This window comes from Ceratotherium simum, chromosome 15, assembly GCF_057802395.1.
Source record: "Ceratotherium simum simum isolate JZ-2026a chromosome 15, ASM5780239v1, whole genome shotgun sequence".
Lineage (NCBI taxonomy): Eukaryota > Metazoa > Chordata > Mammalia > Perissodactyla > Rhinocerotidae > Ceratotherium > Ceratotherium simum.
Window position 1 is genome coordinate 42442429 of NC_141914.1, and position 15327 is coordinate 42457755.

The 15327-nt window shown below is 39.0% G+C and overlaps 1 protein-coding gene across 1 annotated transcript in view; it reads left to right on the forward strand.

Moving 5' to 3' along the window:
* Positions 1 to 15089, forward strand: part of PEX5L (peroxisomal biogenesis factor 5 like) — an 86363-nt gene extending 71274 nt beyond the window's left edge. The window contains exons 8-13 of the mRNA XM_014783161.2: positions 2071 to 2214; positions 5252 to 5322; positions 6601 to 6798; positions 7482 to 7647; positions 8039 to 8196; positions 13275 to 15089. Of these exons, the coding sequence (XP_014638647.2) occupies positions 2071 to 2214; positions 5252 to 5322; positions 6601 to 6798; positions 7482 to 7647; positions 8039 to 8196; positions 13275 to 13479 (942 nt within the window). The 3' untranslated portion in view covers positions 13480 to 15089. The remainder of the gene's footprint in view (positions 1 to 2070; positions 2215 to 5251; positions 5323 to 6600; positions 6799 to 7481; positions 7648 to 8038; positions 8197 to 13274) is intronic.
* Positions 15090 to 15327: the final 238 nt, after the last annotated feature.

Consider the following 15327-nt stretch of genomic DNA (forward strand, 5'->3'; position numbering starts at 1 on the left):
CAGGTCAAGTCCCAAGAGGATTCCTCAGAGATGGTCCCCGATAGGAGCCCCGGCAAACGTGTGAGTACAGTGAACAATCAGCCAAATTACCTGTGAAGTCCCAGTTGCCATAGGATTTACGCTTTTGAAAACACTTAGGAAAAAAAAAAAAACACTTGAGAAATAAGTTTAAATGACTTGAAAGAGATGTGGAATTTTCTTACACAGGAGAGAAAAAAATATATATATCTATGTTTACATTATGGGTCTTGTTGTGATGGAGGAAGTCTCAATAATATTCGGTTCTGGATAACTTCCATGATATTTAATTCAATCCAACAAATATTTATTGAGTGCCTACTCTGCACTAGATACTGGAGAAATGATGATTAATAGCCTCTGATCTTAGGAGATTTGCAATCCACATAGTCATTAAAATGTCTTCCTCTTCTCAATATTCTCTGTCCCACAGTAGGCCAGGCAATCTCATAAATCAGAACAACTATCTCATTAAAAATAACTGTCTTTTCCACAAAGTTATAAAAACTAAGCAAGAAGAGAGAACATTGATGTAGATCGTCAGACTCTGGGTTGTAATCCATGCACCTGAGGCATGGCTGGGGCCCTGAGCTCCTCAATCCCGAGATCCCACATCCATAACACCACTACAGAGGCTGGTCACACCCTGTGGCTTTTGATAAAGGGTTTTGTCTCTCGAAGCACCTGTGGAGGATGAAGGTCTCCATTTGATCTATTTTGAAACCTTAGTAACGTCATCAACAGACTAGCTTATTTGTATCCATCAAATTAGAAGGATCTTATGATAATCTATGCTAGTAAGGTTGCAAAAATAACGTCTCTCAGATAATTCTGATGAGAGTTTAAGCTGGGACACACTTTCTCAAAAACAATTCAGCTACACATATCAAGGGCCTCAAAACAGTTCATAGCCTTTAGCCTAATAAATCCCTCTAGAATTCTGTCCTAAGGTAATAATCAAAGCAGACAAAGATTTGAGCTTGAGGCTTTCACTGTAGCTTACTTATAATCACAAAAAAATTGAAGGTAACCTGAATGTCCATCAATAGGGGATTGATTAAAGAAATTTTAGTATAATATCAATAATCTTAATAACTAAAACTAAGTGGGGCTCAAGCTATAAAACTGCATGTATAGTAAGAGCTTATTTGTTTAATTTGTATACTCATAAAAAAATAATAGAAGATTATTTGTACATTCTATATTGTTTAAATTTTTCCCATAAAAGACCTATAACTTTAAAACATGCATTCTCAATGGGACAATGTAGCCACCAATGAGGCAAAAACTGGTTTGAGGAATGGGAGGGTGAAAAAAATCTTAAATATTAGATGGTTTATAGCCCTCCAGAGGGCCACAGAACAAAAACAGATGTACAGTACATGGTATCAATATTTCAGGGGGTGGGTGGCAGCACTTAGCAAAAATATGACCAAAAAGTCAGTTTTGTTGTTGTTGTTTTTTTGTGAGGAAGATCGGCCCTGAGCTAACATCTGCCAATCCTCCTCTTTTTGCTGAGGAAGACTGGCCCTGGGCTAACATCCGTGCCCATCTTCCTCCACTTTATGTGGGACACGGCCACAGCATGGCTTGACAAGCGGTGCATCGGTGCATGCCCAGGATCCGAACCGGCGAACCCCGGGCCGCCGCAGCGGAGTGCGCGCACTTAACCACTTGCGCCACCGGGCCGGCCACAAAAAGTCAGTATTTTTAAAATCTTGGGGGGAAATGGTTAAAACAAAAAGAACAAAAGAAATATCAGAAGGAAAACAAACTCCAAAATATCAGCAGAGATCATATTTAGGTTGCAGCGTTATGGGTAACTTTTTGTTTCTTTTTATATTATTTGATAACAAAATAACATTATCTAAAATTTATATAATGAAAATGTACTACATTCATAATAAGGAAAAAACAGTAATTAAAATTTAATTGAAATTAAGTTAATTAAACAATTTAAATAAATGAATTAAAATTCAAAAAGAACTTATTGAATGGAAGAATGAAGAGATAAGTCCATGAATCTTGTCTTGGCCCTTCTCTGTGTTGTAGGGCTATTACTTCCACACTGAAAACCCCTTCAAGGACTGGCCTGGAGCATTTGAAGAAGGTTTAAAAAGGCTGAAGGAAGGGGACCTGCCAGTCACCATCCTGTTCATGGAGGCAGCGATTCTTCAGGACCCCGGAGATGCAGAGGTATCATTTCCCCTTCATCCTGCCAGGCTCAAAAAGTGGTTGCATGTGCTAATGAGGGACAGAGGGTGACAGAGCTCTCTCTGCTGGGTTGCATTTTCATCAAGTAAAGGTTCCCCAAGGGGTTAACCTGGCTTAGTCTGACATTTGAAAGTTACAAACAGGTACCTGTTTTCTAACCAAATCTGCAGTATCTGTGGTGCCCACAAAGAAAGGGTGGCCACAGGAAATGACAAACCAAAATCGCCAACCTGGAAGCTCACCAGTGTTCAGGGGGCAGTGTACAGTGTCGTCTGGATCTACAGCCACGACATCTCTTACCCTTCCTTGACTCACTCAACATTTGTAGAGCACATTAACTATGTCCCAAGAATCGTGCCAAGCACTAGCTTAAAATATTGAAGAGCTGGAAAGATAAAACAGTTGAAAAGACACATTTGTGGTCTATCTGGAGAGGCAAGTAAATAAATCAATGCACTGTAATAAAAGTAATGTCAGATAATGCACAGGATGCTAGGAGAGCAGAGAGCAGGGCTCCCAACCCAGCCTTCCCCTCCTAGTGAATCCAAAGCCCTGTTTTGAAGGAGAGAGGATTAACTAAAGACAGCAGGAGAGTCCAGTTGTTATTAAGAGGAATTGGTTCCTGGGTGGGCAGACGGGCATGAAACCAGGTTGGTGGGGAGAGAGGAGGAGAGAACAGTAGGAGAGGAGGCAGGAAGAGGTAGGCAAGAGCTTGACCTTTATCCTGAAAGCCATGGGGAACCACTAGGAAGAGAGACTAGATCTGATTTGCATGTTAGAAAAACCCCTTTCTCCGAGATGTGGAGGGTGATTGGAGACAGAGGCTGAGAGACCACCAAAGTGGCTTCTGCCACCCTATCTTGGTGTACGTTACGTTTCCAAACTTGCGAAGGCCTGTAATAAGATAGTGGCAGGTATAAAGGCTTCTTTTTTAGTTTGTGAGTAATTTTCAGGAAACATCTTGTAAGGGATATTCCCAGAGTAATTTGTAGGAATTTTAGGGTTGGATGTATACAGTGCTGAGAAGGCAGTACATAACAGTGGTTAAGCTTCTAGACTCTGCTGTCCTAACTGTGTAGGTTCAAATCCCTGCTCTACCGCTGGTCAGCCAAGGCCCTTGTGATCTAGGACAAGTCATTTCAACCCTCTAAGCTTCAGTTCCCTCAGATGTAAAATGGAAATCACGATTATAATAACTATTTCATTGGGTGTTGTGAAGATTGATTGAATTCATACAAATACAGTGCTCAGTTCAGTGCCTGGCACATCAATATTTAACCTTCATTATTATTATTGGTTGTACTTAGTTTGTATAGAAAGAACAAATAAACTTATCACTAGTTAAAGCCCCTGGTATCCTGTTAGTCAAAACCTTGACAGTGAATGAGATTGAACTGAGAGCTGGAATTCTGAACCAAATACTGGAATTTTTAAAAAGATACATGAATCTTGTAGAAGAGAAAGTCATTGCATTAATAGAAAACTACAGGCCACCCTCCAAAAAATAGTATTGTCATCTTACATTTCTAAATGCTCTGTGTTTTCATGTATATTATATCATTTGACGTAACAGCCAGCAGAGGTAAAAAAAAAAAAAAAAGTATACATTATTATTCCAGATTCATAAATGAGAAAATTAGGACACTTAGTAACTAATGGATCCTAGACAAAGACCCAGGGCTTCTGAATCTGGCGACCCCAAGGCTAAGATATGGGGACAGTGAAAATGACAGCACACCCAAAGGCTAGGAAGAAGCCCCCAGAGAAAGATTGTTTCATCTATCTTTTCTTAAGAAGCATTCTAAGGTGTGTGGAAGGTGAAATCAAAATAGAGGCTGCCAAATGTACATTTGAAAGATTAAAAAGAATCCTTGATACTCTAGGGGAAAATAATCAGTATTTTTTATGAGTTTATATGGTATGTGTAATAATAACCCATGAGGGGAAAAGCCAATATAGCACTTTACTTTTTTACAGCACTTTGAGATGACTCTATGTGTTTTCATACAGTTTTGTTTTAAAATGTCCATAGCATTCATTCTCAAATGTGGGAGAGTTATACATTTCCCATACCTTTTTAAATCCCTAGGACTCTGATACAGCCCCATCCCCAGCAAATCTGAGGACAATGAGAGGTTTTGTTGATGTATATTGCTCTTGTAATGGTGTGAGAATTATTATTCTTATAAGTATACAAATAGAAATTTGTTATACTATAAACTTTCATTCTAGATATGAAAAATGTCATCTTCTTGAAGATATTCTTCACATTATTGACAATAGCAAAGGCTTGGAAACAGCCTTAGAGCAATAAGGGAATTGGTTGAGTAAATAATGAGATATCCATTCAACAAAATTTAAATTAAAAATTATAAGTAGGGGGATTTTGTAAAAACATGAAAAAGTACTTATGATACAATATAAAGTGTAAGTGTAGGCTGTAAAATAATATATATACATTACATTGCATTTATATGTGTTTCATGCATTTTAACAATGATTATATTAGAGCAGTGAGCACATTGTAGGAGCTTTGTTTTTGTTTTGTTTTCCCTAGTTCCTAAATTTCCTGTTACCTCTTCTAATAACTGCTTGACTTTCATTTACACAAGCTAATTTCATTTTGTACGTCTTGAGTTTCCTTATTATAAACTTTAGACTACTTAGCTACATTTCTGGGTTATTTTTCTACCTCTTTTCCTCACAATTGCTTAATTTTATATGTTTATCTTTTGGTTTGAAGATCCTTAATACCATGAAATCTCAGAAACTGAGAGGTTTCCATGGGTCGCATGAGAGAATAAATACTGAGAGTTTGTAAATAATGACAGGGGATCTTGACCCAGGTGTCACAAGAGTTTGAACGAAGAATGCATGTGATATTTTTCCCTTTAACAAGACTTTCACTTCTGAGACAGGTTGCTCTGCATAGAGAGATCTGTCACAGGTGAGCAACCAACTAAAGCACATGAGTGATTCCGCTTCCTCTTGCAATGCTGACATCAGTTGTTTTTCATAGGCATGGCAGTTCCTCGGGATCACCCAGGCAGAGAACGAAAACGAACAAGCAGCTATTGTCGCCCTCCAGAGGTAGATGCAGCTAAGTGCAAAACCACGGGCCTGGTGGACACTGGTCTTTTGACCCTTAAGTACATTGTAAAGAATTGTGCCAGGATCAGTGCTGAGATGCCACTTATTACTTACACTTAGCTCTGGAAAACAGGAACTTATGAGGAAATAATGTTCCTAAATCGCAATGTTTTGCCATCTACAAATCAATTGACCTTCATTGGCATGAAAGAGTGTGACAAGAGCAGTCATAAAATAGACTCATTCAATAAATAGTTCCTTTTAACTTTCTAGCCTTCTGCAGCATCTGACTTTTCTACAGGAAAAAACATACTCAAAATAATTCCAATGTAATTTTAGCTCTTTGTGTCTCTGAAGAATCTCCTGAGATAGTTTCAGCAACCTCAAAGTCTAACTTCTGAGCCCCTGACAAAAGGTCTAGATTACTTTGGGTGGGTGTAGCACCACATCTTATTTGATTAGAGCCCCTATTTAAACCCTAGAAAAATAGCCCCTACCAAATAAACTTCCACTTGCCCTACTCTTTCTTATAAATAAATAGGTAAATAAATAAATAAATAGAATCTCTTCCTAAAGCACTGATATAGGTACTAACTAGGTCTTCCTGCTCAAAGTCTTATCCAGGCACTGCCAGCATCATCACCACCTGGGAGCTCATCAGACCTGCACAGCCTCGGGCCCACCTGGGCCTACCGTATGAGAATCTGCATTTTACCAGATCCCCAGATGATTCTCACGTACATTGAAGTTTGAAAAGCCCTTGCTGGAGACAGTGGAATAGCATGAGGGGAGCAGCTGTAGCCTGTGCCTCCTATAAACCCATATCAGTAGTCTGCAAACACAGGAATTTCCCTCTCCTTTACAAACACTGTACAATCTTTTATCTTTGGATGTTCAAATTTAGTTCAAGTCAGTTTGCTTTACAGATAAGGTATATTTAATATATTGATAGTAGAGCAGTGTTAAAATAATGATATCCCCTGCTTTTCATTAGATTAACTACTAATAAATTATGTGCAAGGATTAGCCACATTCTATAGTTTTAAAACCATTTATTAAAATTACCAAACCTAGCACTCATAGGATGAGTTTTAACTTTCTTAAAAATATGCGTAGGTCCCAATTTTCGTGTATTTTCCAGGGACTTAACATAAACTTAGCAATGTTTTTGCACCATTTAGTTAATAAAGATTTCGAATTTTCTAGAGAACTGTTCAGACTCTGGTTCCAAAAGAATCTGAAATTGCCTCTTTTTTTTTTTTTTTTGCCTTTTTTCAGGTGCTTAGAATTGCAGCCCAACAACTTGAAAGCTTTGATGGCTCTGGCTGTGAGTTACACTAACACGGGCCATCAGCAGGATGCCTGTGAAGCTCTAAAGAATTGGATTAAGCAAAATCCAAAGTACAAATACCTTGTGAAGAGCAAGAAAGGATCTCCAGGCCTCAGCCGGCGAATGTCTAAATCTCCAGTTGATAGGTATCCTTCTCCTTAAATTACACCCATAGACACAATTCATCACCTTAAGGGAATTAATGAGCCTCAGGTCCCCACCACCACCCATCCCAGAATGGTTTATAGGACAGCAGTCTGCTAGAAGAGCAACACTGATTAAAAAGATTGATGCTGAGATCAGAGCCAATCTTTGGACATGTGGTCTACATTGTGGGTACTCCCAGACATTTATCTGAGTACCACATTTTGAAGCCAAATGCTTTGCACATATAATTAACCTGAAATAAATTGTAATTAAGTACCAATGTGGCAAGTTTTATAACACCTGAGAATTAGGTCTGGGGAAAAATGGAAGTCCTTTCTTCTGGGAATTTTGTTTCTGTCAACAATAAATCATGATTTTAAATTCTTTCTTACGAGGCCTTGGGAAACTCAGCCCTGGGGTTTTTGACATTGGCACTCAGGGTCAGTGGAACTCTGCTTGTGAAACCTTACTTAGCACAGTCTGCATCTGTGTGCGACAAAATATTTCATGAAAATCAGCAGGTATTTTTTAACATGCGGTATTAATAGTCCTTTCATTAAGCTAAGATATTTTAAGCAAGATTTTTCTAGTCTGTAATGTTCTCTTGGAACAGAGAACATAATAGTAACATCAGTCATGTTCAGACTATTTGGATTACAAATCTAATTTTTTTCCCTTGTAGTTCTGTTCTGGAAGGAGTAAAGGAATTGTATCTGGAAGCTGCCCACCAAAATGGAGATATGATCGACCCAGACCTGCAGACAGGTCTCGGAGTACTGTTCCACCTGAGCGGAGAATTTAACAGAGCAATAGATGCATTTAATGCTGCCTTAACTGTTCGGCCAGAGGTAAGCGCACAGCAAGAAACCATGAGGTTCTCTGTTAAAAATAAGTTTTCACAAGCTATACTTTGTACATTTCTGCTACACTTTATTTTTCTGCATCCAATGGTTTAAAGTGATCAGTTCTAATGATATGCTACTGTGGCTGTTAATGCTTAAAGTCCCTAAAATAGAAACAGGAATTGCCTGACAGCATCAAATGGTAGCTGCTCTGTGATGAATGAAAGTCATTTTACAAAGTTCTCCATAAAGATTTTTGAGTCATGCACCACGTCACAGTCCTCATCCGTGAGCACTGGATAAATTTTTAGCCATCATCCTTCTTCTGCAGGGGATATAGGAATACTCTGTCATTGTGGCTCTGCTGATTGTTAGAGAGCTCTAATTTTGTCATCAGGACTATTCATTGTGGAACCGTCTCGGGGCAACCTTGGCGAATGGAGACCGCAGCGAGGAAGCAGTGGAGGCCTACACGCGAGCACTGGAGATTCAGCCAGGCTTCATCCGATCCAGATACAATCTGGGAATAAGCTGCATCAACCTGGGCGCCTACAGGTGACGTATGGCAGCAGGCTGAGAGCCAAGAGTCATGCTCAGGGCTGAGGTCCAGTAACCTGATAGGTGGTTTCCCAATAAAACTATCTCCTTTTGTAGGAGTAGTCTTCCTCCTCCTGTTAAGGGTAAACTTGGAACTTTCAGATCTTGAGGCCTCTTGAAGGAGGAACAGTTTTCTTCAGTGTTTCTCAGTCTTTAGAAAGCAGCAATCATATGGGCATCTTGAGAAATGTAGATTCCCAGGCCCCTCCCCCAGAGATTTTGATTCAGTTGACTTGGGTTGGGAGAAATTATCAGGGTTTTTAACACCCCCAAAGGCAACTCTTTGAGAAACATGAACAGTCCAACCTTTCGTCTTCCAGCTAAGGGAAAAAGAACCTTAAGGGGCGGGGCTGGAGGACCCAGAAAATGGCTTAAGAAGCTCCCAAGGCCAGCCTTTGGCAAAGCAGAGCCAAGAATCCAGGTTTTCTAAACCTAATTTTAAAATGATGGGTTTATAGTTTGAAATGTCTTTCTCCTTCTCTCGTGATTCTTCATTATCATTCTGGTCTATATCCTCTCTATCTTTTCCACATCAACAAGGACCATAAATGACCTTTATTTCTTTGGGGTAATGAAAGTTTGGGTGATTTTTTTCTTTTTCTATTTTCTAAATAAACAGGTATTATTTTCATAACTGGAAAAAAGAGAACTAAATGTTAGTTTTAAACCCCGCAAAAGATGTAAACCCTTTCTCATAACTCAAAAAGAAACAGGCTTTTAGAATCAGACAAGCTTGGGTTCAAATCACCATTCTGCCATTTCCTGGTTTTATGACTCTGGGCACATAACTTGGACCCTCAATTTCTTCACCTGCTTAAAAAAAAAAGAGGTAATAATATCCATCTTGCAGGATTATTGTGCAGGTTAAATGTAATTGCCTAGCACAGAGCAGATGTTCAATACCTAGTAGGCATTATTGTTATGATTATTATCATTGCCATCATCATCAGTATCCTTATTATAATTATTATTTAGATAAGTCATCAGAGAGCTACATAACTGGATCACATTCTTTTGACATTTGAAGAATTGCTGCCTCTGAAATGCATTAGAGCCTTGTGCCATTGGCAAATATTGAACCTTTAGAAACGAGCTGCTACATTTATGCTAAAAGGATCTTAGAGAGAACATTAGTCACTGGATTACACTCTGTCCTCTAAGAGGATCTTGCTCAGGTCAAAACCAGGAATAGCTGTGTGACTCCTGAGCAACTGGTTTGTTTTATTTTGTGGACATTGTGAAATGCGCTGACACAGAGGTCCTCTGTACATCAGCTGTGCAAAAGGCCAGAGTTGAATCTGTGCCACCTCCCTGCACACCAGCTGTCTGAGCCTGACGATGTCCACTTTGTACACTAACTTCAGTCCTGGCTTCGTCTGATTTCCCTAACCTGATTTTATCATTACTCCTTTTTTTCACTTATTTTCTAGGTATGTGGTGCACGTGTATTTTATGAGACACGTTAGGTCCTTTTTTTGGAACAAGGAGAGATGTAAATAAATACATATGTGCGTGTAGACACATTGAATTCCATTAAAAGAGTCTTTTATAGAGCTTCTGGATGAGTTTTTCTTAACTGTAACTTCTTAGCGTAGAAAACAATACTTGAGGGGCCAATAAAATACTTTCTTGGGCCAGCCCCTGTGGCCTAGCGGTTAAGTTCAGCGTGATCTGCTTCAGCGGCCTGGGTTCGGATTCTGGGCATGAACCTACACCACTAGTTGGTGGCCATGCTGTGGCAGCGGCTCACATACAAAATAGAGGAAGATTGGCAACAGATGTTAGCTCAAGGCGACTCTTCCTCAGAAAAAAAAATACTTTCTTGGCATTCACAGATGTAAGACTCAGTAGGGCAACTATTTGCAGGAGGCCATGAAAGTCTGTGACAGGTAGCAATGGGCAACTCTGTTGAGATGTGAATTTTTAATCCTCAAGCAGAAAATCTCTTGTACAGGAGAAAGTCAATTTCAGGGATGCCAGATAAAATATAGAATGCCCGGTTAAATTTGAATCCCAGAGAAACAGCAAATGTTTTTAGAATATCTCCCAAATATTGCATGGGACATACTTATACATTCAGCCCTCAGTATTTGTGGATTCAACCAACCGCAGATCAAAAGGCCTATGATAGTTGTGTCTGTACTGAACATGTACAGACTTTATTTTCTTGTCATTATTATGTAAACAGTACAGTATAACAACTATTTACATAGCATTTACGTTATATTAAGTATTGAGTAATCTAGAGATGATTTAAAGTATACGGAAGGATGTCCGTAGATTATATGCAAATACTATGGCATTTTATATAAGGGACTTGAGAATCCTCAGATTTTGGTATCTGTGGGGGTCTTAGAACAAATGCCCTATGAATATGGAGGGAGAACTGTATTGAAAATTATTCACTGTTTATCTGAAATTCAAATTTAACTGTGTATTCTGTATTCTTATTTGCTATATCTGTCCATCTTGATCAATCATCTCCTTTGGAACATCTCAGCTAAGCTTTGTGGGTCTTTTATTGTCACGCTGGGTGTGGGAAATCTTGTGAAGTGATAAATATCTTGCATTTTTTTTCCTGAGATAAAAGACCATCAAGGGAGACATAAACCTTAAATGAATTCTGAAAATAAGTTTAACTTGAAGTGTAAGTGTATGCTTAGGAAATAACAACCCTCAATAGAGATGTGGCTCAGAAGAAAGCCAGGAGCTGGTACAAATACTTCTGTATCCACCGAAGTCTTGGGACCTCTCCTAAAGAACCGCAGGTGTCTTAGCTATAGCACTGCTGCTTGTCATCTCATGTTTTCTATAACAGGTCAAAGGCAAGTCCTACCCTAGGCCTGTATACAATTGAAATTAGGAGAGGAAACTGTTGGCATGAAACTTTGCAGAGCTTAAAATGCTGCCCCTTTGTCAGTAGGAGCTCCAGAGTAGAACTTTGACCAAAGAATCTTAACCATTTCAAAAGTGAGGACCACTTTTTAATAAAAGAAGAAATCTCAACCCCTTTGATAGTAACACGTTTAGTAGTAGTATAATGAGGGAAAGCTACTATAAAATGAAGAATGCTTTTAAATGAATGTATTTTTTATTAATCATGACATACACGAACAATTTAAACTTATTCATACATATATATGTGAAACATTTGAAAGTTATTCACACATACACATGTACAATCTTCTGAGTCCCCCAAAAGGACTCTGAGTTCCCAAGTCGGGGAACAAGTGAAGACCATCTTCGTGGGAAAAACCTCGAGTTACTTGATGAGGCTACCATTTACAGTATTCTTCTATTACTCTTCATGTCCCTCAGAGACCACCGCCACACACTCAGGGGCTAGGAACAGCCTGCACAGGAGGTGATCCCGAGATCTTCCTTCTCCCAGAGTTCTTACAGGCCTAGGATGATGAGAGGAAATGGAGTGGTTGGCATTCGAGCTGCCACCCTGTAACAAGGAAGCCAGAAAGGGATTCTAAAGTAGACTCTCCATGTGCATCTGTTTATAAATCCTCCTCTCTTGCTTGGTTACAAGACATCCAGAAGAGGGAGTGATTAGAACACCCACGCCCTTCCATTACCGAAGTTGTCACATACAGCCCAACCATTTCCCAATTGCCTTTCATTTCCAGGCAGATCAAACTATATAGATGAGCAAATGCCTGGATCATGTACATGGAATCAGAAATCTAGCCTTACTTTCTTTAAGGATTCTTACCAGATGCTTAAGAATGACCACCTTGCAGTATGAAATGAGATCAAGTTTGTGAAAAGCGTTTAAGAAGAGTGAAGCCGCTACAAATTAAAGTGGCATCATTATTCCTAGCAAAGACCAGTTTGGGAGATACACAATACACACTTCAGGTGACATGGGGTGCTGAAGAGGGCAGACCCCGCAGGTACCCCAACTGGAGGAACTAGAAGGCCTTTGGACAGCATCTGACTCAGCGGCTCACAAACTGCATTCTCAGGACCCCGTGACACTTTTGACAGCTGTTGAGAACCTCAAAGGGCTTTTGTTTAGGTGGGCTATGATCTATCAGTTTTTACCATGTTAGAAATTAAACTGAGAAAAGCTTCAAAGATTCTTTTAAAATTAATAATAAACTAATTACAGGTTAATATAAATTATGTATTTTATGAAAAATAATTATTTTTCCAAACAAAAAAGATGTTTAGTGAGAAGAGTGGCATTCTTTTGTTATTTTTGCAAATTTCTTTAATATCTTGCTTAGTAGAAGACAGACTCATTATCTCCTTCTGCCTTCAGTCTCTTGGGATATCACACATCATATAGAGACTGGAGAATTCCATTGTACACTTGTGAGAAAATGAGAGTGAAAAGGTAAAATGATAAAAATAATTTTGACCTCACTGCTCCCCAGGGTTCCCCAGATCACACTTTGAGAACTATTGATTTAACTTAATGATAAGGGCTTTCGTATAAATTGATTCAACTGCACCTCACAACAAGGTTTAAAAATGAGTTCTATTCTCCCGATTATACAGTAGGGGAAACTGAAGCTCAGAGAAGATAAGAAATTTGCCTAAGGTGAGATGACTGGGAGTTAAGCCGAGGTGCCCTGATAACAAACTCAACTCAGGCCTGGCTGTTCCCTATCTTTCTATCACTAATAGGAAAAGTTAGACCACTTGGTTTCTGAGTGGCTCCAGATTCTTCGTCTTCAACTCTAGTTATATAAATCACATCTGCAAATGGATTAAATCTTCACATCATTCCTGGAATGGGGGAAAACCGAATGCATTAATGAGTTAGCAATGGTTTTGCTGTTACTCTTCCTCTCCCACATGACATTCCTAAAATAAAATTTGCTTTCCTTTTTTCTTTCTGATTTCTCTGTATTTAACAATGATTTTTCTCTAAAGAATAATGAGAGAATCAGAAAGTTGTTCATCTGATGATCCAAAACACCACAGAGAGGTGATTTAGGATTTTAATGCATTTTTTTTTTTAAGTTTGCTAACTGTGAAGTTTGTTGCATTTTAAAATGTCTGTTGTTCTACCCTCTTAGAGAAGCGGTCAGCAATTTCCTCACTGCCCTCAGTTTGCAAAGAAAGAGCAGGAATCAACAGCAAGTTCCTCATCCTGCCATCTCTGGGAATATCTGGGCTGCCCTCAGAATCGCACTTTCTCTGATGGACCAACCAGAACTCTTCCAGGCGGCTAACCTCGGTGACCTGGATGTCCTCTTAAGAGCTTTCAACTTGGATCCTTGAAGGAAAAGAAAAAAATTAAAAACAATAATCCCTCATCTGAGTAATTGTACTGAGAAATGCAAAACTATTTTATTATGAATTTCAAAAAGGATAAACCAGATGTTCAAAAGGCCAGGGTGATAGAACCCAAGGGAATTCCTACAGACAATGCCCAGTCTCTGCTCAGACCCAAAAGCACAAAATGTTGTCTGTAGAGTCAAGGTCGCGCTCGAAAGAAGAATTGACAGACTCAAGACAAGCCAAGATAAAGTAACTGTTTGTGAATACTCTTTTCACAAGCTGCAAGCATATTGCAAAACATGTTCTTTGGGGGTTTTGTCCCCACTTGCAGCAGATGGCACATCTAAGGAACTTGCTCGTGGGACCCCTGGAGAAAGCACTGCCTCAGATCAGGGAATTCCGACTATTTCTGAACTTTCCCCTGAAATTCTCCCTTTTACAAGATTGACCATAGGTTGGGCCAAGGTGCATGCACATATACTAACTCTTGACTAAAGAGAGGCATTGCTTAAGCCTGTTCCAATTTTAACTTTTACTGTAGCTCTTTGATTCCAGAGAGGGAGCTTTGCTGGCAAAAGCAGTTTTTGCACTAGAAATTTCTGCTGTCCCAAATCAAAACTTTTCTGGGACTGTATATATGCACTTTAATATCTTATTTATGCCTTGCTGGAGTTTTGTTTTGTTGCTCCAATTTTTAACTTGGGGGTGAAAGATTTGAGAACTCAGCCTTGTTAGATCAATGGACCAAATAAAAATTCCTGAAAATAGTTTTCATAGTGTAGGGTTTTGAAGGAGTGTTTTTCTTAAAGCAGATATGACATAGGATGTAAATATGTCAAACACACGTGCTTCTTATTCACGTGCTTTCTGGGACTGTATGAACTTAAGCAAGAGATGAGGTACCGTCTCTTCATGCATTCTCTGCAGGGAGAAAGTTTGATGAGATTGTGATTTCTATGGAGTTGACATTAACTTGCTTAAATGTCATAGTTTACTTGCTTTCTAACTGCCCTGCACACCAATATTCCTTTTAAACTGTTAATATTTTAAATAGTATTTCTTAAGAGTGATAAATACATTTTTCCTAAAAATTATGTGTTTTCTTAGGCCATAATAATGTGCACTGCTCACCCTTTTGCATTCTAAGTGATAGAAGATCAATATTTTCTAGCTGAATCTCACTGAATGTCAGTGGTTTAATAAGAAAGATGCATGCCCCTTTGGCTCTCATTTTGCATATGTATCACATATCAGGAATTTTCTGTTGGCAGTGGTGTTTTATCTCATTGGTTACATTGCGCTCAGTTCTTCAGAATGTTTTGTGCCTGTTGGGGACTTGGTGATTATTTGAAAATTCATTTTTTAAAGATTTAGAAAAATTGTTTGCAAAGTGCTAATCAAAATATAATTTCACCAATGTCCAATTCTAGTGATTGTCCTAGTAAGTTGTCCCAATCTCCTTCATCTTTTCTCCTTCCTTCCTCCACAATCTTCCCAACGTAATCTGATCCCAACTGTTTCTTCATGTTCTTTGGTTAGTAATAGCTGATTACTTTCATGATTAGAGTTACCAAGCAAAACAGCATTTGGGTCAGAACAGTTTAATTGGGGAGTTAGCTTCTACTGGGAGAGCGGTGGGGGGGCGGGAATGTGCACACATGCTGAGAAATCGAACTCAGGTAGAAGTCCTCTCCTGTTACATTTGACGTCCCTGGAGTAGGAAGGAGCCTCAAGTAAACATGAAACCACAAGTACTTGAGGCTTACATGTATCACAAGCTATTCTAGTTTATAAAGACACAGACTTGAGGGCACTGTGGTGGAGGTTTTGATATTCATTTTCAAAGCT